The sequence below is a fragment of the Lissotriton helveticus genome, chromosome 8, assembly GCF_964261635.1.
Source record: "Lissotriton helveticus chromosome 8, aLisHel1.1, whole genome shotgun sequence".
NCBI classification, from domain to species: Eukaryota; Metazoa; Chordata; class Amphibia; order Caudata; family Salamandridae; genus Lissotriton; species Lissotriton helveticus.
Genome location: NC_136069.1, coordinates 1,245,791,645 through 1,245,819,396, shown reverse-complemented (window position 1 = coordinate 1,245,819,396; position 27,752 = coordinate 1,245,791,645). Strand labels below are relative to the sequence as shown.

General features: G+C 43.2%; 1 protein-coding gene across 1 annotated transcript in view; it reads right to left on the bottom strand.

Annotated features, from left to right (window-relative positions):
* HERC2 (HECT and RLD domain containing E3 ubiquitin protein ligase 2) overlaps positions 1-27,752 on the bottom strand; it is a 1,611,099-nt gene that overhangs the window by 1,434,555 nt on the left and 148,792 nt on the right. Inside the window, 1 exon segment of the mRNA XM_078658234.1 lies at positions 2,458-2,629. Coding sequence (XP_078514360.1) covers positions 2,458-2,629 — 172 coding nt within the window.

Genomic DNA, 27,752 nt, shown 5'->3' with positions numbered 1-27,752 from the left:
CACACAAGGCTAGGACTCCACGTTTAGCAATGGTAGCATTATATAGGACAGTATATAATGGGGGCATAGTGCTACCAACACCCAGTATTAGTATTGGAGATGGTCTCAATTGAGTGCTACATAGTAAAGGGCTTACACACAAATAGGTAAACCATTGTTAGAATTAAACAAACTAACCATGGAGGCTAGCATTTAGATATGCAGAAAACTGGGCTTTTGTTGCAGTTATCCCCAACATGTTGCCCCCTTTTTAGTTACCAAATGCTGATTTTCGACTCCAACAGCGCACCAAGGCCTGCTTCCCAGAGCTCAGTGCCCGTGCTCCTTCTCCAAAACAAGGTGTAGTCTAATTGTGCCTCAATTGGCTAAGGACATTGGCACTTCTGCAATCCCTAGTAAATGGTACCCCAGGTACCTACCACTTGAGTGCTAAAGAGGGGCCCAAAGGGATGCAACATATCTTATGCCACCCTAAGGAACCCACACACAAATTAAGCACAGACTGCTGATGGAGGCTGCGTGACATGGTGCAAACCATGAGGGAAAAAATTACATGTCACACTCCTATGTGTCATGTAAAGTCACTGCATCTAATATATGTAAGATACCCCTACAGCAGGGCTTTGAGCCCTAACGCAGGGTGCATTATATTTTATGTGAGGACATATCTGCATGAGCGGATATGCCCCTGTGATGTCTAGTTCAATTACTGGCTACTGCAAGTGAGCAGGGAAGCCATTTTAAGGTGTGTACTGGGCACTGGTCAAAACGAGTTCCCCAGCTACATAATGGCTTCAGTGAAACATATGGTGTTTGGTATTAAACACCTCGTATTAATAAAAAGTAGCAGCGCCGCTTACCTGCATCCTGAAGGTACTCAAAGAACTGTGAGAACTCCTGACTGCAGCAAATCAGACACCAGGAAACACCAGTGCAACCTTGCCCCCAGCCCATGTTGAAGTAGGACAATGGTGCCAGCTTGTCCCCCCGACACTCTAAAGACAAAGCCCACCTTGGGTTTGCCCACAGTGTATTCATCGACACCACCTGCAGCCTCTTTTTGCAGGCCCCTTCTACTGAGAGTGTCTCCGGTGACTAAAACCCAACACCTCAGAACACCTCTGCATCCGGCCACCCTGGCCCGGGGAGAAGAGGACCAAAGGTGTACACACGTCCCTGAGCATTGTGAGACCTGATCCCCTTTGTTGGTCCAGCCAGCTTGCAACCAGACTGTTCCCCACTAAAGAGAATGGAACACCCAATGCCCTAACACACCTCTGCACCCGGAAGCCCATGAGCCTCCCAAGGTGACACGTTGGTGTGGCCTTGGACCTAACCCCATACTCACCTTGAGTTCAGGAGACTGGGCCCCGTAAGTCGCTGTGACGTACCCGAATGCAGTCCATTTTTCCCCCCCATACGAAAACATTGGGCACCCGATGCTGGAAAGCACCTCTGCACCCGGTCGCTCAGTGCCACCAGAGGTGACTTGATGGTGCTGCTTTGGACCTTGCCTAATACTCACCTTAGGTCCAGAAGATTGGTCCTGTAAGTCGTTTTTAAGTGCCTGAATGAGGAACATGTCCCCCCCTCCATAGGATAACATTACCGCTTCAAAAAACTGCACTACTACTTTTGAACACTGTAAACATGTATAACTCTAAAAGTACTTACCTGATTCAGATGATCGTGGTATCTAAACTCATATAAAAGAATGTTATTTTTATAAAATTGGTGTCAGAATTTATTATTGAGTGTGTGTCTCACTTAGTGCCTCTTTGTGTGTGCAATAAATGCTTAGCACTATCATCTGATATGCCTAACTGCTCGCCCACACTACCACAAAACAGATCATTTGGGGTGTCATTTGTTCCTCTAATTACTGTGGGGTTTGCCTTGACTATTCACACAGAGTATCTCTTTTTGTTCCACTATGTAAAAGAGCCAGCTTCCTACCAGATGCATTAGATTGATGATGTTCTGGTGAGAAGTTACTCCTCCAGGCCACAGGGGCTGAAATAAGGGTGTGGAGTGTAGCCACTGCAGCACTTTGGTGGAAGGACAGATTGAAAGCAGGGACTACACTGAGCTTAGGAGAGATGTTGGAAGAATTGTCCTGAATGGATGAATTGAGAGGATTAAATATGAAGTCTGAGCACTTATATGGCAGAAAAGATTTGAGTTTAGTATGCACAAAAGTAACGTGTATTCCTCTTTGCAAGACACTGAGAACTCAATTTGCCCTACGTTGCACAATAACTTTAAAATAAATGAAAAGCATGGAATTATTCAAGCTTTGGTAACACATGAATAATAACATTTAAGCTTCCCATAGTTATATTTTTAGCTTATATATCATAGTTATGATGTTAGCTTATATATCATTGTGGTTTCTTCAAGCTTTGGTAAAGATGTTTCTACAAAATATTCATCAATAATGCTGAAATGGTCTTTTACCTGCATTTCTTCTTCAGTGTTTTGCACATCTTTATTACAGATTATGTTTTGAAACCGTTGGAGTAATGGTAGAAGTGGAGCACTGGTTCCTTGTGCTGATCTCTCATTATCCGTCTCTTTTGTTCCATTATTCCAGAGCTGAAGAAGCAGCATAACAGCAGAAAGCATTTGGCTGAAAGAAAAAGTGTTTTTGATTGTGATGCAAGACATTTAGCGCCCAATATACCAATATTACGTATAGCGATTACCTAATTGCAAATGTCTGCGACTCGCAATTAGGAAATCACTATTCCTAATGCATGAAACTCAGTTTCATTTGGCGATTTCTAGTGGGTTGCAAACCAACTTACCTCATGAATGTTAATGAGGTAAGTTGCAATTTACGACCCATTAGGAATCAACACCATCACAGGAATGGCGGCCTGCAAACCACCATGTCTGTGATGGCTTTTTAATAAAGCAGTCTTTTTTTAATTTTTATTTTTAAATACAACACGTTCTTCTTTAAGGAAAATGGGAGTAGTTTAAAAAGAAAAGTTTCCATTTTTTCAATTTGTTTGTGTACAATGACGCTGTGGGCCTATAAACAGTTGTCTTCTCTTAAACAAACTTTTTTTTACATTCACAAGTGTAAAGGGGTGCAAAATGGGATCTCTTCCCATTTGCAAATGAATTACCAATACACTTCTGTAGTCAGTAAATTGTTTGTTTTATGACCCTAATTCGCTCGCAAAACATTAATGCATACCATTCCGATTCGGGATTTGGAAGGAACAGCCCTTCCAAATAAAGAATCGGTGATTGGTCGCAAGCCAAAATTGCAATTCGGTAACGTGCTATTGAATCACAGTTTTGGTTTGATGCATACCAACATGGCAGATTCTGCAAATCAGCCCGTTTGCGACCACAAAAAAAACTTGATACATGCGGACTTTGGTGTGCAGAACCAAAGGGGCAGGGAGGCAGCATTTACGGTATATCAGTAGATGAAACTACAGTGACACTGGCATCTGAAAAATATGGCTGACAATACTGACCATGACAAATTACGCAAAATATACATTTGTGTGAAGATTATAATTTCATGATTACTTAGGTGCTTTGTCACCAAACAGGCTTCGGGCTGAGACCCAAATAATGGAAACTGGAAGAGACAGCCAATGCAACCCAAAAGTAAAGGGGCTCCAGAAGCCATGTTAGCGATGGTTCACTATATTCCTGAACTTCAAGTGAAAGGTATTTTTGGAGAGGAAAGGAAGGGGAAGGAAGAAAGATGGGAGAGAGAAGCGGGATCTTTTGGGGTGTTTTTCTTATTCTGAGGGATACAGAGAAGAAAGAATGACTTCAGGGTACACTGTACACACTTCAGTGTGAGGAAGATGATTAGTAAACTGAGGAACCTTCACATAAAATGACTTGAGCACCCTTTAATACACTGCAACCAATGTGATAAGGAAACAAATACAATATTGTTTTGATTGACCCGCTGACCTCTGGACTACCAAAAATATTCTTGTGCAATAATCTAACAAACAGGCAAGTAGTGTTGGGACTGTACAGTATTTTCTCCTGTGTGCTCAGTAAAGGAGACTCTCAGAGCTGCTGCTGAGACCCTAGCATTCATTACTCCTCTACTGACTGGAAGCATGTAAAAAGTAACAGGGTTTCATGAGGAATTTAGTGGGTATCTGAAAGCTGGTGCTGGCTCTATTAAATCCAAAGGATTAGAGATATAGATAGGGGGCTAAGTGACTGGGAAGCACATTCCATCTGCTATTACTTACCAACCTTTTCGACAAAATCGGTTAAAACACAGACTTTTGTGGCATGTTCTCAAATTAGTTTTGGGGCTTCATATAATACCACTTGTAATACCGACGCTGTTTGTTTTAATTAATTGGTAGAGACAAACTTAGTTTAGAATAATGTAATTATACTTTTCCAAGTATCCTCTAGGACAGAAATATAATTAATGAGTGTTGGTGAAGCCTTTCTGATGTGTGGTACCCAAGATCATAAATGGGTGACCCCTTTGGGTGGGAGGATCCATGAGCGTTACGGAGAAACACAACTGTTCAACTGTAACAAAATGAATTTCCACCTATTGGGAAATAAGAGCCAATAGAAAGGATACAACACTTGCAATTTGTTTGGTGACCTACTTTATAAAGTTAATATAAACAACGTGGACGAACCCACAGGTAAGTGATTACACTTGTATTGACTCAATATGATGTAACAGAGTACAGACTTCCAATGGATTTGTAAAAAGACCCCTCACCCACCAACCTAGTTGATGGCATGCTTCATGATTGGGGTCCCAGCTGGGCTGCCGAATTCAACACAGCTGTGCTTCGTTCGCCCGACTACAGCGGAGAAGGTTTTGTTGTTCAGTGCGGTGTGTGCTCAAAGGGTGGTGATGTTAAAAAGGTCTCTTAGGAATGCCCATACGAAAAAACTTTTTTTAGGGTCTTAGGACATGATTAAAAACTGAGGCAGGGATATAATGAAGAGAAAAATGTTACTTCAATATCCCTTAGTTGTAGGTCAACATGTTTCAGCGTTTTACGATAACCGTAAGGCTTTCTTCAGGACTAATATATGTGTGAAAAGCAGTGAGGTGGCTACAAAAGTGGAGGTAGCCACATGAGTGAAATATCAGCCCACACGCCAAGGTGTGCTGTGTGTGTAGTGGAAGAACCGTACTTAAGAATCCAGTTAATGGTTGAAATTTCAGCCAAATTGAAAAGACGGATCCTCCAAGGGGGAGCCTCCTGTAGTCAAACAATCATCAAGGATGGTCTCCCTCCATTCTAACCTGTTCCCGGCGGGATCCTATCAAGAACAGAAAAGGTTAGTATGGAGGGAGACCATCTTTGGTGAATGTTTGACTACAGGAGGCTCCCCGTTGAAGGATCCACCTGATCCTTTTTAATTTGGCTGAAAATAAGTGGATCCGTAAGTACGGTTCTTCCACCACACACACAGCACACCTTAGCGTGTGGGCTGATATTTCACTCAAGCAGCTACCTCCACTTTTGTAGCCACCTCACTGCTTTTCACGCATATATTGGTCCTGAAGAAAGCCTTACGATTATCGTAAAAGGCTGAAACATGTCGACCTGCAACTAAGGGATATTGAAGTAACATTTTTCTCTTCATTTTTCTCTTACATATATCCCTGCCTGAGTTTGTATTCATGTCATTCATGTCCTAAGACCCTAAAAATAGTTTGGGCATTCCTTAGAGACATTTTTAACATCACCACCCTTTGAGCACACACCGCACTGAACAACTAAACCCACTCCGCTGTAGTCAGGCGTCGAAGCACAGCTGGGTTGCATTCAGCAGCCCAGCTGGGACCCCAATGCTGAAGCATGCCACCAACTAGGTTGGTGGGTGAGGGGGCTTTTTACAAATCCATTGGACGTCTGTACTCTATTACATCTTATTGAGTCAATATAAGTGTAAACACTTACCTGTGGGTTTGCCCACGTTGTTTCTATTATTATATTGGGGAAGAGGAGGTACCCCTTTACCTACTCCTCGCTCTACTGTTGTTTTCCACCTACTTTATAAAGTCCCAGCACTCGGAGCAGGGAGGTGGCTGCCATACTAGAGTAGCAATCCATTAGGCACCCATTTTGAGCAAGAAGGCAGATATTACATTGTCTACAGGTTTCAAGACCTGAAGTAGAGGGATTTTTCTTCAATAGCTACACCCACACAATATGGTTGAGAGTGGATCTTCTCTCCACAGCCCAATTTAAACCTAAGTTTAGAAGAAGCGACTGGTACGACTAGGATAGTGAGTATATGCCCTGACTAATGCCTGTGATGCAGTGATGGCAGTAAAGGAGCAGACACATATAGATTTAACACACAACTACAGGGGCTCTTATATTCTACTGTAGCTGGGGTTTGGTTTTAATAGTCTGCAATGGGCTAAGTGGGGGGCAAGGAATTAAATTAAATGAAACCCTGACAAACAACCTCCATCAAATGTTTACATTTCCCATACTGTGGGAGCAAATGTGGGTGCTACAGTGAATCCTTTTGAAGTATTTTCTTAGATTGCTGATTTTGTCCAAGCTGATGTGGTAGCTGTAGTTGCTGATGTGGCCCCTCCTGTGCCGGCAGATACTTTTGCTGCCGTAGTTCCTGCTGTGGTGAATGTCATTGTTGCTGCTGTTTCGCCTGTTGGGGTGACAGCTGTTGTCTTTTCTGTGATTACAAATGTACTTTGTCTCATTGTAACTATCCTGCCGCCAGCTGCAGTCGCTACTGAGGTCCGGACTGTAGGTATCACTGTTTTGAAAGCGGATGTAATTTAAGTTATTTCTGTAACTATTGTTGCAGCTGTTGCTGCAAATTCTGCAGTAGAAGTGGTCACAATAGTTTGATTAGTGTGTTCTGATGTAGTCCCTGTTCTGCTGGCAACATTTTGTGTTCCTGCCACGGTCGTATATGTGGTTGCTGAACTCATGAAATCAGTTTTTGCTGCTGTGAGCCTTGCTTTGGTGGTAGATGCACTTACTCTATATTGTTACAGTTGATGCTGCTGTGTTTTCATGTTGTTATGGCTGCTGTTGACCCTGCAGTTTCTTCGTCTTTGGTTTTTGCTGAGGTTATAGCTGTTCGTACTGCAGTTACCACTTTACGGTGTCAGTTGTCTTTACTATTTGGTCTCCATTATGGTGAAAATAAAATGCCTCTGCTGTGGTTGGAACCATTATTGCAGCTGTTGCAGCTACTGTGGCAGTGGTCACAGCTATTATGACTAGTGTTGTGGCTCCTCTTCTTGCTGCTGTGGTTCCACCTGTAGCTGGAGTTATTTTTCATTGCTATTGTTAGCAATATGATTGTTGATGTGGTAGTCCCAGCAATGGTTATAATTGTTGTTACTGCTCAAGTCATTCCTGTGGTCCCTGCTGTCATTACATTTGTAATTACTACTGTGCTTTCAGCTGTTGTTACTGTTGTGGCAGTTACTACAGCTGCTATGGTGAAAGTGCTTGTTGTTGTGGTGCCTTCTATTTTGGCAGCTATTGTTGGTGGAGTTGTGTCTGCTATGATTACAACTCTGTCAAATACCTACCTTGCAAGAAACAAATGTTGCTGCTTTTGCTGCATCTGTCACTGTGAACGCTAGGTTCACAGCAGTGGTTGATCCTGTTGCTCCTGCTGTACTGGCAGCTGAAGGTGCTACTATGGTCACTGCCGTTGCAGCAGCTGTGGTCGCTGCTCTCGTGAAAGCTGTTCCTGCTGTTGTGGTTTCCTTGTTGTGGACTCCAACCAATGTCCAAGTGAAACAACTGTCTGGCAATCTCCAATGTATGATTGTAGAAAGGGACTACTTTGTAACCCCCCTCAACAATGTAAAAATACAGTGCAGAATTTAGAACTGATCTAATCAACAAGAAAAGCCCCTCCCTGCATTCTACTTTTTGCTAACATGAATTTTGGGACACGGCTAAAGCTGCCTCTAACCAACCTAAAAAGGAAAAAGACACTGTCTTTAAGGAAGAATTCAATAAAGATAGAGGGAGTTGATACTGGCAATTAGATGTCATAGTTTTTGGATTAAGAATGAGAGGAGGTGGTTTAGAACATGCGGTATGTAACATAAGTGCACTGCTTGTCCTGGAAAAAAATCCATTCAGTGAAAAAGAGACAAAACTAAAGAAAAATAAATTAAATAGCTATGAATGAAACACAAGGGTTTTAATGAGGTGAAGAGGTGTATGGGAAATACAATGCTTGATTTTCAAAGTGACAAAACAGATCAGTCCACCACAATATTTGAAGTTGATGAGAAACGTATTGCTCCGTTTAGATCACCACTCAGAAAGAAGAATGTTAGCACGGCAGTGATTAAAGCAATCATGGCCTGGAGCCAGGCAAACTGAAGCAATGACTTTCTGACATGGACATTTCAAAAGATATGGTCTTTAAAAGGGATGTGAGTGGCAAGGCAAATGCATTGATGTATGGATCTTCAATGCAGGCAAATTGCAGTTAAAGCTACAAGGAAGTCTAGAAAATAAACTAAAAGGATCAGGGCTGGGCTATATATTTAACCGCTAATCTTTATCCAAGTGATCGAGGAATAAAAAAGTAAACCAACAAAATCACTCTTCCAATGAGGATTTCCTTGTGCCTAAATACATGCACTTGGCTGCTTACTTTGAAACAAACTAAAGCAGCTCTTTTAAGTAGTAATTGTACATTCAAAACAAAACTTATACTTCCATTGTTAAAAAGAGCACTTTGGAGCTGTGTCAAAAATGCTTTTTAAAAAAACATAGGTAAGGAGTAGATAAGTCATTTTTAAGTATTTTTAGGTGTAATTTAGAGCAATTATCTACAGGAACACAACGAAAAATAGAGTATCGCAACTGTATGCACGCACACTATAATAGATAAAGTCCTGGTACCAAGGAAAGGAAAAGAACACCATACACATAGTGGTTTAAAGTCTGGTTATGCATCGTGCCATGATGGTAAAGGAGTAGATCCAAGAAAGAAGTAGGTAGGCGAAGAGTGTGGTCCCATTTTGTTTTTGCAGACTGGTTGAAGGCCGGTCAATAGTGGCATAGGGATCACATCACATTTTTATCATATTGCACTGTTCTGAGCTCACCTTTTCTGTGTTTTGAAGTTGCTATTCAAGAAAATAACACTTGGACTGTTTTAGGGATGCTTTGTACTACAAAAATGTTTATCATATGATGCATTCTTGTTCCTGTCAATTTAATTTACCTAGTTTAAAAAAAAAAACATCGTCAGGACTCTTAGGAGACACAGAGCACTCAATCTTATGAGGAGATGTCTGTCCACTGCATCAGACAGAACTACACAAGTATATAGTCTTTGGTCAGTTCCTGCATTTTGTCGCGACTTTAATGACTTCAATAGAAGGGGTCAATACAAAGGTCTAGAGTGTAAACAATCAGAAGGGGAGTGAGAATGGAGTGGGCTGTTTTCCAGGCATTGCACGTTTGGAGAAACAGAGGCTACACGTGCCTACGGTGTTAATTGTTTTTGGCTCCACTAGGTATTAATTAACTAATGGTGAGGATTTTCATAGAGTGTAAATGGTGGTTTGGTTCATTTTGATAGAGGATGAAAGCGTGGGGTAAATACATGAAAGAAAGGCCTAAGTAGGCTGGAATGATCCCAGCAGAGGGCATACTATTTAGTTAATTTTATACAGCACTTTGAGTCACCTCTTGCTTATCTCAGAGGGCTAGAAGAACTAACATGCAGTGACATGAAGATACCAACGACATGGGATGTTTGAGCAAGATCGAAAACATGTTCTTCAATTGCTACCGCTGAACGGGGAGAAAAATCAGAAGAAAGCAAAGGTTTGAGCAGTTCAGTCTTTAGGAATTTCATGAATCGTAAGTAGACCACAGGGAGGAGTTCAGAAGATTCCACAGATTCCAGTCTAAGAACCTGCATTCCCAAGCATCTGCCTATGTATTTTGATCACTTGAAGAATATTGCTGGATTCGGTGGGCAGACAATGATCTGAGACTTCTGGCTGAGTAGTAGTGGGGTTCAATATCAGTGAATATTCTGGGCCTTTGTGACAGTAGGCCATATGGATGTTGCCTAAGAACTTAAATTTGATCCTCGTTCCACTAAGAGCCTGCAGAAAGCCTTCAGAGCAGGCTTTATGGGGGATAGTTTTGAGATTTAGCACAGTTTAGCTGTTTGATTTATTAACATTTGTTGCGGGACTATGTGCTTCTTGGGTAGGCGTGTGTGTAGAGATGGCAATAAGGCACATTATGACAAATTACTCTGGTCATCTCCATCCTGTGAGGAGTCTGGATAAGTGGAAGAATTTTTGCAAAGGATGGAAAGCAAGCCATTCATACCTTTGACTATTGCTTTGACATGCGTGTGAACGAGGATTTCAAGTTAGATAGTATCTCCAGGTTCGTGGCTTCTTGACAAGATGATTGGGGATTTACATTTTGTGAGGCCAGTGGAAAAGTTAGTTGATGAAAGGATTCTGTTTTGTCCTTGTTCACGCCAATAACGCTCATCTTCATCTAGTGGAATATGTGATTCAAGCATGTGATTGTTCAGATGGTAATCTAGACTGAAGTGAATTTTCATATCACCACCATATATTTGGAAGCTGACTTGGGGTTGGGTCCAGACCTCCGGCAAAGGGACAACTATACATGTTGAACAGCAAGCATATGAATGGTGATCCTTGATGGATGCTGCCTGGCTCCAGGTGCACAGACTATTCAAAAGATCAGAACCAAACTTCTTGGGTGCAGTCGGAAAGATGGATGTGATTTAACAGCAGATTCAGAAATCACTGCCCATTGTTTCAGCTTTCCACAATTACTGTGGTTTTACAGGAGCATATGCCACAGCGAGTTTGAGGACTATAAGGGCTGTTTTCTTGTTTTGGTCCATGGCAAGGAGGCGTTCTTCGCAAAGCTACTGCATGTTTAATGCCCCTTTTGAGTTGAAGACAAACTGCTAGCTGTTGAGGAGGCAATGTCGCCCAACTTAATCTTTGAGTTCTCTTTTCACCTTACTCTCCATAATCTTGATGAGAAATGAGATGTTGGAGAGTAAACAGTAGTTTGAAAGAAAGTTAAGGTCAGTGGTTAGTTGATGTAAAACTAGTGATGGTGTAGTGTTTCAAAGGCTAGAAGGGTGTAATGTTTCACTTTACAGGGCTCTACATTAGGGTGATTATGTGATATGGGTACTAAGACCGAGGTACTGATAATAGGGAATGCTCCATCAGTCTGGAAATCGCATGGTGGCCTCAGACATTAGGCCCTACCCCGACACCGTGTGAACAAGCAAAAAACCTCGGCGTTTGGGTGGATAACAAACTGTCCTTCGACTATCACACCAGGTGGGTGACGGGTGCATGTTTTGGCATCCTACGAGGTCTATGGAAGACGCTAGATATTCTCCCCATTGCATCCAGAAAGCTCATGGTGCACGCCCTGGTGATCTCGCGCCTGGACTACTGCAATCTCCTGTATTTGGGCGCAACTGACAAGTGCATACGGAGATTGCAGGTTATCCAGAATGCAGTGGAAAAACTTGTTCTAATGTTACCTCGGAGAGTGTCTGCTAAGAAATCGCTTGCCTCCCTTCACTGGCTTCCTATTAGGGAGAGAGTGAAATTTAAGGCTATGTGTGTGAGCCACCGGATCCTACAGAAAAGGGGTCCTGTATATTTACACAACCTTCTTACTCCCTATGGACCTACTCGACTGCTTAGATCAAGTGGGAGAGGGATGGTGCACATCCCTAAGATCAGGAGAGCTAGGTTGGGTGGCCTCTCGTTTCGATATGTGGCGGCCCGGCTGTGGAACACCCTTCCTCAGAATCTCAGACTGGAGGAATCCGAATCCATCTTTCGTAAAAGTCTGAAGACCTTTCTATTCCCCGTAGGTTAATCTAGTGTGTCATTTGTTTTTTTTCTGTTGCGGCTTTGGTGCATGGCTGTCACCTTAGCGCGGGGACACACTGGGTCAGTGTAACCAGGCGCTCAATAAACTTACATAACATAACATAACAAGAGGGCAGTGGTCAGATAAGCACTGTGTACTTCAGTGTTTCGCCTTGCATCATGAATCCAACAGAGGCATAACGAGATGGAGGCTATGTGAGCAATCACTAAGGGGTGCAAATTTCGAATCTCTGCAAACACACTCATGCATTTGGTCTTTCTCACTGACCTTGCAAGGTAGCTAGAGAAAATTGTTAGGCAGAGCAGCATGGTGGGTGTCAGGCATCTCTTGTGGTTAAGAACACTATGAAAGGTAACTTGCTTGGGCTAGAGTCAGTTTACCCTAAATTGAGAAAAGAAGATATAAAGAAAGAAGCCTGAGAAGTGTGAAGTTCCTCTTGTGCATATACCGAATACTCAACAGTATCTTGTGCAGCTACAGCGGTTTGGCAACGGTGTTCCACGGTCACCATCATTATTGCACACCAATAAGATGAAGTCCTTTTCTTCTGCCATTTCACTCTCCCAAAGGTAGACAAGTCGAAAAAGGTAGAAACTTGGCTACGATATAGAGTAAATAAACTCAATGTTCAACTGCGCCTGGATCTTCAAAACAAACAATTCTTTTAACCAAAGCTGAGCAAAAAGACCAGTTAAAATTGTCACATATCAAAAACTAGAAAATCCTATTATCGTTAGAAAACATTTTTGCAGCATTTAGGGATTAGATTTCCTAGAATATTGGCCACATGGCCAATTTATTTGACGGAGCTGCACTCCTTTGGTCTCCAGGATTTTCGTAACGAACACTTTCAGAATTGTCTAATAGTTTGGAACTGCTTAAATCGAGGAATTGCCAGGCCAAATTCAACTCTACTGCTACAATCAATGGAAAAAAGGAAAAAGTGATGGGTGAAATGCTGGTCTCAATCCGAGTAACTTGTAATTACTCTGGCTGCAATGTAGTCCATCGTTGTTCACTAACTGACAGTATGGATATACCACACACCCTCCAACTGGGACTCTAGGACCATTTTCTTACCAAATATACTAGTCTTCATTTTTGTGCTCAGAAATAGTGAAGGATGAAAAGAGCCTTGGTTCCACTGGCAAGGAGATCCATATGAGAGGGGCATGAACCAAGAAAGACTGACCATCTTCGGTAGTAAGGTTGACTATTGGCACATTTAGCAGGGATCTGTATTTACTCAGCAGTCTTATGAGGACTGGAAAACTGGCATATTTTAGGAGTTAAGAAGATTAACATTATTTACGGAGACACTAACAAACTTGGAGATCATGCATTCTCAAACAAGGAGCTAATCTAGTGTCTATAGAGCAGCCAAGACCAGGTCCATGTAGTCATGTCAACATCATGAAAAAGAGGCACGGGGTCATGGTCAAACTTGCAAGATGGTGGACGCAGATCTTTAGGGCTCCCGCCCCGGCACCCGTTAATCTGACATAATCCTGTGTGAGCTGGAGGTCCAGGGGGACCAATACAGACAAATATGATCGACTGAGCAGGCCAGGAAGGCAGACACCGTGCATGGCATGGCTGCGGCCTGCATTGCACATCTGTCCTCGAAAGACGGGCAGGGCATGTCATCCAGCTTGGGGCACAGAGCTGGACAGAACCGGAGTCAGAGCGGGTCCCAAGGGACGAGTCCAAGCTCACCAAGCAGAATCTGGGAATAAATACAAGAGATGGCAGCGTGCAGCTGACTGGGCAGGAGATGAAGCTCCGGATGAGAAGAAGGAAAGGAACCACGTACCCACACCAATGAAAGCGGCGCTGAAAGCATGGGATGAGGCATTCAGAGCAATTGGTTGGGAGGGGCGGATCACGCTGGCCACACCCTTATGGAAAGGTACGACTGTAACAGAGGTTTACAAACTGACAGTTTCAGGAAGTGGGAACTGGTGGGTATGGAAACCTTGGGCATTGTGCTCCACAAGAGGGAGTTGAAACTCTTTGAAAGTTCGCAAAGCGAAGATCAGCTAGCCCCCATTCAAAAATACAAATATTTGCAACTAGCACATGCACTCCAAAAGGAGCAGGTGCCGAGGGTGGATATTCCAAAACATATCCCATAAGGTAGTATCACAGCTTTATCGTACCTTGATTAATCATGCCCCAGATAACCTCCAGAACCTATGAGCCAAATGGGAGGCGGAAATTAGAGAGAGGGACGTCCTAGATTGGGAGACGGCCCTCAGGCACCCAAGAGAGGGAGCCATCAAATCCTGATTACGGTTAACAAAAAATGAAAATATTTCACAGGATTTACTATAGCCAAAGTAAACTGTTCAGAATGGGCATGGCTGCCAGCCCTAACTGCCTGAGGTGTACAGTAGAAGTGGGAACCTTCCTAGATACCATATGGGCCTAATGGGGATGACGCAAAATCTAGGGGTTCTGGGGTGATGTCAAACAAGAGCTTGAAGTGTTTATGGGCTTGAAAATACTGTAAACTCCCAAGCTACTACTTTTGGGACTCCCAAATGATGGGGATATCCCGTGCCGCCTGTTGAAATTTTACATGTTTGGGTTCCTTGTGGGCAAACGTTAACCGGCCAGGGTGTGGGGGAAGACGCAAGCGCCCACTGTCATACAATGTAGGGAGAGTATGACTATATAAATGGAGGCAGAAAGGGAGGACTTGGAAAGAAGGGGGTGCCCTGGGAAATTCGAAAAGGTGTGGGGAGTTGTAGCAAACGAAGACGCATTGTGCAGAGGTTGCTACCCGATCACTGGGAGAATGGTGGAGAGTTGGATACCAAGGGGAAGAGATCAAGAGGGAGGGGTGTGGGAAACTCATCGATGTACGATCACATCAGCTCAATATCAGTCTGTACCGTATGATTGAATTTTGTGCCTTTAAAAATAAAGAGTCATAAAAAAACGCTTATGCAAAAGATTATATTTTATACTTTTTTTTTATTTTTTTTTTTTATTAATCCTCATCTGCCCGACAATTTCCATAGATGCAAAGAAAAAGGAAACACACCAACCACCTCTCTGCCTTCGGGAACAAGGCCTTAATAATTGAGCCGCTTCGCGAACTAGGCAGAACTTATTGCGGATTGGCGGGAGATGTGTTGCACCTTGTTGATACTCCTCTAGGCAACTTCATGCCTGTTAGGCCAGTAAACAAATATCGGAGTCGGGGCAAACCATTAGACTGAGCCATGGAGTAGGTGGGCATAATCATCGGACCTTTGGGGGGGGGGGGAAACATCGAACCGAGAGAGAAAAAAAAAGAAAAAAAAGATTCACTTCCAGCCTATCAAGAGTTTCCAAAAGGTGAGGCACCGGGTACTGCAGGATCTAGCCAAATCTGTCTTGGATGTTTCATAAAGAGACGTTAGCCAGGCGGAGTGTGCGGGAGGGGTGGTGTCTACCCAGTGTATGCATATCATCCGTCTTGCCAGAAGAATAGCATAGAATAGGAGAGACCGCGCAACCCCGGTGATATTCTGATCAAAGCCGAATATGACTAATGGTAGCGTAAGAGGAATGTTGGTCTTAAGAATTGAGTCCAGGGTAACTTTAACCTCTTTCCAATAAGCATTAATGTGGGGGCATTCCGAAAACATGTGGATATCTGAAGCTGCTGGAAGTTGACATTTGTTACAGCATTTCTCTTCCTGATATTTAGATAGACGTAAAGGGGAGAGGTATGCTCGGTGTAGAGTAAACAAATGGTTTCGTCTCAACCATGCGGGTTTAACCAGTCTATACAAAAGAGAAAGATTTTATCCACAAATCCTCATCCAGTAACACGATTTCACTTCCCCATAGCTCCATTGGCAATTTGAAGTCTCCATCAATTTCCTCCAAGATGGACCAATACCAAAACGCAACTTCCTTGCCTCCTGTCTGTTTCTCGACTAAGTGCTGTTCTAAGGGGCTAGGTCTCCCAATATTAGAATTTTTCCTAATTAGTTCTCTGGCCCAACTACTAATTTGGATGTATTTAAATCTTGACAAGGTTGGCCATACTTTCTCCTTAAGCTCCTCCCACTCTATCAGGAGGCCTCCGAATATCAGTTCACCCCATCTTGAGAGCCCAGCATCGATAAGGGGGGCTGCCAAACAGTCTTGTAAACACAGCGGGAGCCCAGGAGAGTCCCATATCTGAGCATAGTTAGAGAAATATGCCAGCCCCACTCTAAGTTTAATTTGCACCCAGGACTTCAATAATGTTAAAAGAGTCTTAAGCCTCACCTTTTTAAAAAACTTTCGATCACCGAACTTAAATAGAAACCAGTCTAACGGGAGGTTTGCCCCCACCAGCATTGCCTTGAACAATCTCCCATTTGAAGATGTGTCTGGTGACTTCAAAAACATTCTTGTGTGGGACAGTTGGAATGCCCACGCGTAATACTGTAGGTCTGGCAGAGCAAGCCCTCCTTTTTCCCTCCTCCCCCTTAATTTTTTCCAGGCCAGCCTTGTAGCCTTATTGCCCCAAATTAAAGAATTGATTTCCTGCTGACATTTATGAAGTTGCTTGGAATCAAATGCCAGAGGAATGGAATTAAAAATAAAAGTCAGTTTCGGAAGGATAGACATTTTCACAATATTAACTTTCCCAAAAATTGACAGTCGGAGACCCGCCCAAGATTTCAATAAGGCCCTACAGTCTTGGAAGACCAGTTCTAGATTAGCCTTAGCCTTAGCCAAGGTGTCTATATCTTGCGTGATTTTAACTCCGCGGTAACGAATTGAGGGTGTCACCACAACGCTTGGATTGATAATATTCCATGTCATGAGCTCGGTCTTCTCAGCGTTAATATCATAGCCCGATATATGTCCAAATTCTTTGGCCATTTCTACCACTATGGGAAAGGCAGTTGCTGGGTCACTAGTATAAATTACTATGTCACCAGCCTAGAGCCCTACCCTTTTTTTCCAGCCTCCATATTCAAATGAGGCAATTCTTGGGTCCTCCCTAAGAGATTGTGCAAATGGTTCAATATAAATATTGAAAAGAAGGGGGGATAGGGGGCAGCCCTGTCTCGTTCCCCTACTAATCTGAAAGGACTGGGTACGTATACCATTCACCAAAATACTAGCACTAGGGTTAGTATACAGAAGGCCTATGGCCCTACAGAGATTAGGCCCAAATGCGAATTTCCTCATGACTTCAGCTAGATATGACCAGTTTACTCTATCAAACGCTTTTGTTGCGTCGAGGGTCATAATGGCCAAGGGAAGGGAGAAAGTTGAGGCGATGTCCACTGCCCCGATGAGATCATAGGTGAGGTCTGAAAGCTGTCTACCTCGAATGAAGCCCTTCTGGTCCGTGTGGATAATTGAGCCAACTTCGCGTCCCAGCCGCGTCGCCAACACCGCCGCTATTCAAAAGTGAAATTGGCCTATAAGAGCCGCATTTGGCCGGGTCATTCCCGGGTTTTGGAATCAAGACAATTGTTGCCTCCCCCCAAGATTTAGGTGGGGTGGCTCCCATTAATAAGATATCGTTGAAAAGTCTAGTAAGTGTTGTGACGATTTCGGGTGCCAATGCCTGGAGTAACTCACCAGGGAGACCATCGGGGCCAGCCACCTTACCCCGCTACACCTTTTTAATAGCTTCGCTCACCTCTATCTCCGAAATTGGACTATCAAGACGGTCACTTTGTTCTGGGGTAAGAGTGGGGAGAATTAACTCGTCTAACCATCTGAGCCTAGTTATCGGGTCGTCCGAGATCTCCTCTTTGTATATTTGTTGAAAAAAGCCAAGAAAGCCTTCCCCGATGTCTGTGGTGGAAGTCCTTCCGTTGGTCTCCCCCTCTATTCTGATAAGTTTGATGTGTTTTTTGGCCTGGTCAGATTTGGTTTTCCAGGCTAGGATTTTGCCCGAGGATTCTCCATATTCAAAATTTGAAAGTTTACTTACAGCCCATCTCTTTGCGACCCTCTCTTGAAGGATATTCTCTAGCTTCTCCTTTAATTGCTTCCGTTGCTTCTTCTCTTCATTAGTACCAGTTCCGGAACCGATACGTTGGTCGAAGAGAGCAATTTCCTGTTCTATATTGGTAATCATTGCCCTGTACATTTTCCCTCGATGAGAGGCCCTGTTGGTAATATGACCTCGTAAATTTGCTTTGTAAGCCTCCCACACGATATCCAACCGAGCTGAGTTCATGTTAATATCCATAAAACATTTAGTTTCTTGAATAAGGAGGTCGGTTTCCTCTTCCTCTAAAAGAATAGTACGGTCAAATGACCAAGACGTATGTGTGGTTAGCTGGCCTGATTTTAAAGAAAAGAAGATGGCCGAGTGGTCTGATAGATGTGAGGGTAAGTAAACTAGTTCCTCCAGGGAGTCTCTTAATGAATTACTAAACAGAGCATAATCAATCCTAGACTTATGGTTGTATTTGAAGTTATGATAAGATATACCAGGTGCGTTACCCTCTCTCTCCCTCCACGAGTCTGCTAATCCAAGCGTTGACATGATCACCCCAAGCGTTTGCCTAGATTTCACATAAGTTACTGCCTTAGAGTTGGGGGATTTGTCCAATTTGGGATTTAGTACTAAGTTAAAATCACCCATCCAAATTATTGGGTCGTGGGTTGTTAATAAGTGGTTCTGGATTTTATACAGATATGAAGGGTCATCCTGATTAGGGCCATAATAACCCACCAAATTGTACGGTCTACTCTCTAAACTTACTTTAACATAGAGCCACCTACCACTATGATCTTCTTCATGGTCTATAATCTGTGCTCTTACTTGCCTTTTAAAAATGATAAGGATACCCCGAATATTAGCGTTGTGGTTAGTACAAATAAAACTGTCAACCCATCTAACCTTCCTCAGCATATCCTTCACTTCTTGCTGTAAAAGATGTGTTTCCTGGATGACAATGACCTGCGCTGGGGAGTCCCTCAGATACTGTAAAATTCTGTGCCTCCTCCCCCTTACCCGCAGGCCATTGACATTCCAGGACAAAAATGTTATCCTAGACATCTAATGTCATTCCCCCTCCAGCAACTCATTAAATCTATAAAGAGTATATTACTCCCAAAGTGATTTAAGTGAAGCTGAGTTGTGTATGGTGTGGATTGTACATTTAGAACGTTGTCTGACACATGAGGATTCTTTGCAATTTTACCCCCTCCCCCAGGAAAACCCACCCTTACTTGACCTGGCCGATGGTGCCAGATTTGTCCCTCTGGGGAGCCCCCCCCCGCCCGGCCCTGTTACGTGTTACTTATGTAAGTGGTGTAATCCGACAGAACCAAAGTTAATGTTTTTTTAGAGGAATCTTCATAGGAAAGGTATCCTATACGAATAAGTGCAAAGGTAATAGAAGTAGAAGTAAATGCATCTTAGAGAATGCTTCCCTTTCTTAGAGCTTTACCCTGAGTCCCACCTCCCCCACCTATTCCAAGTCCGTATTTTATTTATTTATTTATTTTCTTTCTCTGCTATATTTCCCCCTTTTTTTTTTTTTTTTAAACACCCTCCCGTGATTTTTTTATTATTTTTTAAATTATGCTCCTGTTATACAAGCAAACAAATAGAGTTATCAAATGGAGCTGTCTAAATTAAATTCACGTATCTGAAACGCTGATACTGTTATCGACACGAGCAGGCAGGCAGCAATTATAAGGTGCTGTAGAGTGCTAATAAACTAAGGGGGTAGGAAGGGGGAAGAAAGTTATGGGGAGCTTAATCTCATGATCTCTTAATCTTTTTAGTCTATTAGTCACTATCGGGCTCCCTGCTCATGATTTCTTATAGAGGCTAAGAGTTCGCTTGCCTCCAGAGGGGAACGGATGTTATGCATTTTATTATTGTACATGACCCTCAGGAAGGCGGGAAACCTCATCTGCACAGTGGCCCCCAGACCCCTGAAATTTTCCATTCTCTGGCCCAGCTCCCATTGTCTGTCGAGGGTTGTCTTAGACAGATCAGACCTAACCACAAATGAGAAGTCTAGAGCTTTTAAAGATGTAGCTTTAAGTGCCAAGTTTAATATTCTCTCCTTAGTGGAATAGGTTAGGAAATTCACTAGGATCTTTCTGGGTTTTGATCTCCCCGAGTTTAAGCGAAACGGGTCTCTGTGGGTTCGCTGAATATCCCTCTCTAACTCTTCAACAGATTCTTCCAAATTCAGGGACTCTTTGAGCAATGAGGCAATGAATTTTTTCATTTCTCCCCCCTCTTTTCCTTCCGGGACCTTCAGGAGTCTTATATTGTTTCTCTGTGAGTAATTTTCCAAAGACTCCACTCTTTCCTTTGTTATGTCTCCGTCACGTCTCAAACTTTGTATCTTTCCCTCTGCGTATTCCAATTTAGCTTTTAATTCGCCTACAGTATTTTCTAAAGTATCTGTCCTTTCGGCAAGCAGGACTACTCTCTTGTCAAGGGCGTCGAACGCTGCTTTGATCTCGTGCTGGTTATGTTTAGATTCAGCAAATCATGTAGGAGTGTCTCCAGAGATACGTCTTCCCGAGTTTCACAATCTAAGGGTGCCGGCTCATCGTTACTCCCGCTGGGAAGTAAATTTAGAGACCCTAGCTCCTCTGAGATATTATCCGCGGAGTCCGAGACCGAAATCGCCAGGATCGGGGACGCGGTCCCTTGGGTGTTTTCTAGACCACTCATCCCTTTGTCTTGAGGGCTATTCTCCCCCGCTCTACACGTGACTTCTAGGACCTGCAGCAGTACCTTGAAGAATGTCCTAAGCGAGGGGGTAAGTCGCACAGCGTTATTATAATTGTTTCTGGATTTTTTTTGGGCGCTAAGCTTAAGGTCATAAACCCGGGGGACGACGGCAGTGTGTTTGCTGATCGGTTTGCTGGTGAAAACGAAAATGGACTGCCCTGGGGTACCCTCCTTAGTAATAGCCTCTACTTCGCTCCCTGCGCTGAGACCTGGCTCGTGATCAATAAGAATGTCAGTAAAGGTGTCTGGAGTGTCTATAACCCTCAATTCGCCGAGCCCGACCTCAGTGATACCTTTGGAACCCCCATGCCTGGTCTCCTTACTTGGAAGATGGTCAGGGTCACGATCACAGCTGGCGTCCACTGCCCGTTCTGCTCCTTCCGTTGCAGTCCTCGCCTCAGGTTTAGTTCTAAGGCGGGGTGTCCGTGACTTAGGTTTATCTACACCGGGTGGCTTAACCTCCGATCGCGTTAATTTTAGGGGATCAAGGCTACCTCCCTTCAATGCAGCCGAGCCCTTCTGAACTAAATGAAGACTACCGCTGCCTCCAAGGTTTCCGCGAGCCGCCGCCCTGCGGCTCCGTCGCAGCTCCACGGCTGCCTCGGCCCACCGCGGAAGAGAGGTGGGAGGTAGGACCTCGGAGCCACACATCCGCCGGGCAGTTCGCTCTACACACAGACCGCCGATCCACCGAGCACAGGGCCGGGTTCAAAATGTGTTCAAAATGTGTGCCGCGCTGGGTGCCGCCGCACAACACAACACTGCAAGCCTCGCCCAAGGGGGACCAGGAGGACCAGGGGGACCAAGGGTTCAAAGGACGCCAAAACAAATCAAGCGGCGGAGTATACGCCGCCTCGCAACACTGTGTGCAACACTGTGTGCAGCGCACGATAGCCTGAGGGGCCCAGGCTCAGGCGGACGGGAAGAGGAGAGAGCCAAAACGCATGTCGCAGAAAGTCAAGTGGTAAGGTGGTCCGATTCTACCGATTCTGCCGAATTTCCGCTGTGTTTTCACCGGGATGCGGGATACGGGAGCTACGCTGGAGAGACGCGACCTGCCCTAGCCGGCGGCCGCCATGTTTTCCAGCAAAAAAAAGATATTTTATACTTTTATGTAGTTATAAAAGGCAAGGTATATAAAAGCAAGTATAGACGGCACTGCAGTAGATCAAGCAAGCATTTAGTGCTGCACCAATCACAAAGGTAAAATGCCAGGGGGGGAAAGGGGCCAGAAAGGATAGATGTCAGCAGTCTCAATTTCAATAAGAAGTTATTTCCCAGCAACTTAACCAGTGGGAGAAGGGAGGCCCAGGTTAAGACCTAGGTCTTTACTTTTTTCAACCAGTGAGTAATAAATACTGAAGTCTTCAGATACAGAAAAAAAGCAGTCATGGAGAAGCAGCTTTTATACCGAGGCGAGATAATCTGTATTTGTGTTGCTGTTTAGATGAAAATCAGTTCAGTGATTCAAGACTAATCTACACTCGACACCCGTTTCAGATCTTTAACCACTATAAGAAGATAACCTTATATGTAGAGCAGCATAAAATCCAAACAATAATCCGTCAAACAGATCAAATGTTGAACAAAGGTAAATATTAAAGTTGGAAAGAGAAAGGAACCACAATGAACCTCTTAACATGGAGATCTAAAGGCAAGCCAGGCTCCACTGCGTCAAAGGATTTGGAGAGGTCCTGGAGCAACAGCTAAGAACTGCTCCTGTACCAAGAATATGCCATTACTGACAGGGACGCAGCCAAAACCAAATTACATATGGTTGATCTGAGTCTGGAACGACATGGTTGGCTAAAAAAGAGAAAATTATAGATTGGAATGTGGCCCAACGTAATAATCACTGGCTGACATTAATTCAAACATACTATCCATCACTTTTTATTTTCGCTAAAGTGTATGGCTCATACAAAGAAAATTCATTTGTATGCAAGAGGGCATTCTTATAGGTCCGAAATTAATTTTGAATATAATTTAGACCTTCTATTTGGAGCCGTAGCAGTCTGATTAGACTGAGGCAAAAGGAGCAAGTTCCTGAGAAGCTACCACGCGGCCTTTTATGATCCCAGATCATTCTAAGAGGCTTAGAAGGATAGCTTTTAAATACTCCAAATCAAGTGGGTATAATACTCTATTCCAAGGGAGCACAATACATAACCTAAAACAGAAGTTCCTCTACAGAATGTACTTTTCCACACTCCTGACAACTCACAATTGATAATGTGGAGCTTTCATAATTCAGCATTCAGTGCCTTTCCATTTATCGTCACAGTGCTTCCCTTTATTGGATAACCGATAATGTCGGAGTGCAATGATGTGCCTGTAAAGGAACTCTTTAAAGCCCTCAATGATTTGTCATATTTTGATTGTTTGAACTGCCAAAGTGTGCCTTGACAATGTTAATTAAGGTCCTATTGCAACAACAGTAGATTAAGAATGCAATTCAGCTTTTCAACGTATTTCTGTTGGTGTCTAAGCATAAACATGCAATGATATGTTTACTCTATGCAAGTGGTGTGACTAAATGCACCCCTTTACTGTTGTGCCCAAAGGGCTCCAATTTCTCTACACTGAGAACACCCTCCTAAGACGCAAGACATTGTGGTTAGTAGTTATACAGCGCAGGAAGGATGTGGCATACTGATTTTGTCTCAATAGCTCCTTTTGAATCATGATTTAACTAACTGAACTGCTCTTACAATGGCATAGTTAACAAGCACTAGCAAAGCCAATATGTCTGGCCTTCACAACTGCTGTGTGCATGCATTGTATACATGTGAGAAATAGTTTTTCTCGTTTGGGGGTGAAACCCTTCTCTAGCAACAGCCATGATCCTAGTCAGGGTGAACCATAAAAACGAATTCAATTAACCTGGGTTTAACTCTCTGGTAGCCTAGCACAAAAGCAGCCAGACTGAGCTCAATGGCAATGTACAGTATGTATGTAGCACACAAACCACAATAAAGTAAAAACGCAACACAAAAGAAATCACACACCAATTAAAAAAATAAATAAAGCAAAATTGTATAAACTATTTGAGACTAAAATGACAAAAATCCAATCAGGATGACTGGAGATATGAAAGTTCAAAGGTTCAAGGTACGTAGAGCGCCTAAAAGCACAAAGTGCCACTCATGGTTATCTGGTAGTGCTTGACCATGTGCTTGACCAGGTTAATCACGCTAAACAAATTACTTTCTAAGTCCAGCAAGAAAAGTTCTGTTTGAGGTGGAGGAGGACATGAGGAGAAGGAATAGCATTGCATATGGTCGTCGCTGTACCGCGAAGTGAGGCCGGACATCGCGGGCTGTCATTCCTGGAGATTCGCATTGGCGGTCACCGCAAGATGCTGATGCTGTAGCTGTAACGCAAAGTGCAGATCTCGCGTTTCTGGTTGTCGCTGGCGGTCGAAGTAGCGTGAAGATTCACCTTGATTGGAGCTTCCTGTTGCCAGTCGGCAGGAGTGGCAAAATCTTGGCACAAACGGACCGGTTTGTGATCACGAAGAGACAAAAACGTCATGATTTCTCCTTTTCTTCAAGGAGGAGCTCAACTGATGCCACACCAAAGGTCCAGGGCTTGATGAGCACCTCTTGGGATCAGTAACTCACTCAAGCAGACGCCAGTAGGGCTCAAGCAGGTCCAGTTGCAGGTCCAGCTGCATGTCCAGTAGTAGCCAGTCAGCTGGGCAGATGCAGAGAGGTCTCTGGAGCTTGTTGTGTCCCTGCAGCTCAGAACAGGAGGTCAGTCAGCTGACTCTTGCAGTCACTTTAGCCTGGGTAGAAGGGTGAAGGTCCAGTCTTCCTTCGCAGGAGGGAGGGCTGGCCTCAAGCACCAGGGTGTCGTTCTGTAGAATGCACAGGTCCAGGAGTGTACTGAAAAGTGGGTTTGAGGGACCTCTGTTTATACCTGGTGCCCACTTTGAAGTTGGAGTAGCTTCTGGAGTTTCCCCTTACAGAGTTGTCTGGAATTTTCTACCTCTCTGTCCTGGTCCCAGTCTGTCTGGGGGCACAATAGGTTAATGTGCCAGCCCTTTGTGAGAAATGAGCCAGTGCCTTTCAAGTGCAAGTGTGGTAGGTGACAGATCTACCCCACATCCAGGTAAAGATAGTGCACCCTGACAATACCTAGACTCTATATTGAGAAGATGTCTGGGAGGAATACACAAAGGCCAACTGTCAACTACACCTAGTCATGTGACCCAGGAACAGGGTACAGGCACCAAATGTAGGACAACAAAATGCCAACTTTCTAAAAGGGGCATTTTCAAAATAATGACTTACAATCTGACTTTACCATCAAAAAGGCTTTCAACTACAATTCCTCAGATGCCACACCAGACTTTCCTACATCGTCCCAATCAAATGTTATCACTTATTAAATTTAATCAGGTTACCCAATTTTATCCTATGGGAGAGGCAGGACTTGGAGCAGTAAAAAACAAATGTGAGAGTTTTTTCACAACTAAGATAAGTAATACTTCCAAAAAGTCCAGTTTTTAAATACAACACACTCTGCCCTATGGGCTGTTTAGGGTCTACCCTAGGGGTAAAAAGGTTTTTTTGCCAGGTTGGAATGGCAGTTTAAAACTGCCCACACAGGCTGAAATGGCAGGCCAGCGGCAGTTTAAAAGGCTACTTAAGTGGGTACCATAATCAGTGCTACAGGCCCACTAGTAGCATTTATTTTACAGGCCCTGGCTACATGTAGCACCACTTTACTAGGGACTTACAAGTACATTAAATGTGCCAATTGGGTGTAAGCCACCTTCACCTGTTTAAAGGAGAGAGCACAATCACTTTAGCACTGGTTAGTAGTGGTAAAGTGTACAGAGGCTTAAGGCCAACAACAATTAATTCAGCAAAACAGGAGGCTGGAAGGCAAAACGTTTGGGGGTGACCCTGCAGACAAGGCCAGGTCCAACAAGGCACAATAGTTGTTTAGCACATTAAAGCTGGACATATTGGCTTTTCCAATGCTAGAAACAATGTAATAAAAAAATAGCTCTTTTGTAGAATGCATATAGGAGAAAAGGAAGCGATTATTACAAACAACATAGTTGAGTTAGACTAACCCCTCTAGCATTCTAAAGGACGCACCACCTGGAAGGTGGAATAATACATCACCAGCTGATAGCATGAAGTGAGAGAGTTTTCTGGTTTGGAGCGAAGCCAAAGCCCACTCTAGGATTATTTTAAAGAATTGATAACAAAATAGGTAATCCAGACGTCTGCGCTGTCAAGTCAGACCTAAAAAGGGACGTTTAATTACATAGACAGGCAATAATTACGAAAACATTTGAACAGGGACACAGTAATATTTGGTGTATTTTTTCTTTCACGGACATACTACTTTGGGGGTTACATAGAATATGTGGGAAGCTGTAAAACATTTTATGAAATGCGTTGAAGTGGTTTTCAGTGCATTAAGAGTAAAGCACTGCATTCTATGCCTAATAGTACCAGACCACAAGCAAAAGGCTAGTGCCAATTTTACAATTATGGTGGAAAAAGATACCAAAACAATGCTTGCACAGCTATCTCCAAATTTGTGGTAATGTCCTGTTAGACATGAGGAATTACAGGGGACTGGGGTCAATAATTTGATTCTCAATTCTTTCCAATGAATCATCCCTAATCTCCCACTGTTTTCAGTAGGCACAGAAAGGGTAGAAGTAAGGGGTTTCTAGGGTTCATGGATCAGTATGTTTCAGTGGTGGTAGAGGGTGTGTAAAGATCAGGGAAGGGTAACATTAAGTTGTAGTAAGGTTTTTTTTAGGATTCAGAGAAGGGTAGCATTAAGGAGTGAAAATGGATTCTTACGGTGCAGGGAAAGGTAGCACTGGGGTAATCAAGGGTTTTTTAGGGTTCAGGAAAGGGTAGCCTTAAGGGGTTTGTATGGTTCAGGGTGGGGTCATGTTAAGGTGTGGTAAGGGGTTTTTAATGTTCTATGCAGAGTAAAGGGGCAGTAAGAGATTCTTAAGGTGCATGGAATGGTCGAATTAGAGGGTATTAAAGGTTTGTTATATAGAGAAAAGAGCAGAGGTAAGGGTTTTGAGGGTTCAGGGAAAGGTAACAGGGGTGCCAAGAAATTTGTAGGGTTCAGGGAATGGTCACATTAAGGAGCAGTAAGGTGTTTATAGGATTCAGAGAAGGGATATTTAAACTTACAATATACAAGCACATCAATTTAATATATAAAGCATTACTTTTTGAGTACATTATAATGTTAGTAATGGGATTTTTTTAAATTAAACAGTAAGTTAAAACGAGGTATCAAATTAACTTTGGGGGGCTGAGACGCTTAAAGCCCATAAATCTTAAAACTAGGAATTAGAAGGAAAAACATAATTGTCTCAAGAAGTGGCAGGATATGGCATCTCTAAAGTTTATGTAGGGAAGCGTTTGATGGTTGAAACTAAAATACACATTTCTCCTGATTTCTCTCCTCCAATCTGGACTGTTGTCATGGTAGAAAAAAAACACCATAAATATCTAGTTATCTAGGATACATATCGTATTGGTGGGGCACATGTTTGACATTAAGGTCAAACTAGGTTTTAACACAATAGCTAGACTTGATAAAAACCTACGCCTCAAGCAACTTGATAAACAAATGACTACAGCTTTTGGAGAATAAGTACATTTTATGTGGAAGCATGCACCTTTTCCAATCAAAACATGTACTTCTGTCGACCAACTTGAGTGGAAAAGCCCCTCTCCAAAGTAGTGCTGAAAGCTCTTTTTTAGGTTAATCAGAGAAAACTATGTCAAGCCAGACCTAAAAATGATGGATTGTTCCCAAGCGGGTTCAAGTTTTTATAACTGATAGGTGTGGATCGCCAATGCACAGGCCTACAGACTCAAGCTTCACTTTACTGAATGTAATAAACCAGCAGAAATTATTCAAGGTTATCAAGCATGCAATGCAGGAATGTACTCAGTAATATTTCATTTTATTTGGCACACCCGGTTCCTAAAATAATGTAATTTTAGTGCTCTGAGTATGTGGCACCAAGATTTCTGGTTGCACAACTCAATGAGAACAAACAAAAGAGGTCATTCACGTGTAGCTTGGATGTTTAGAGTTAGGTG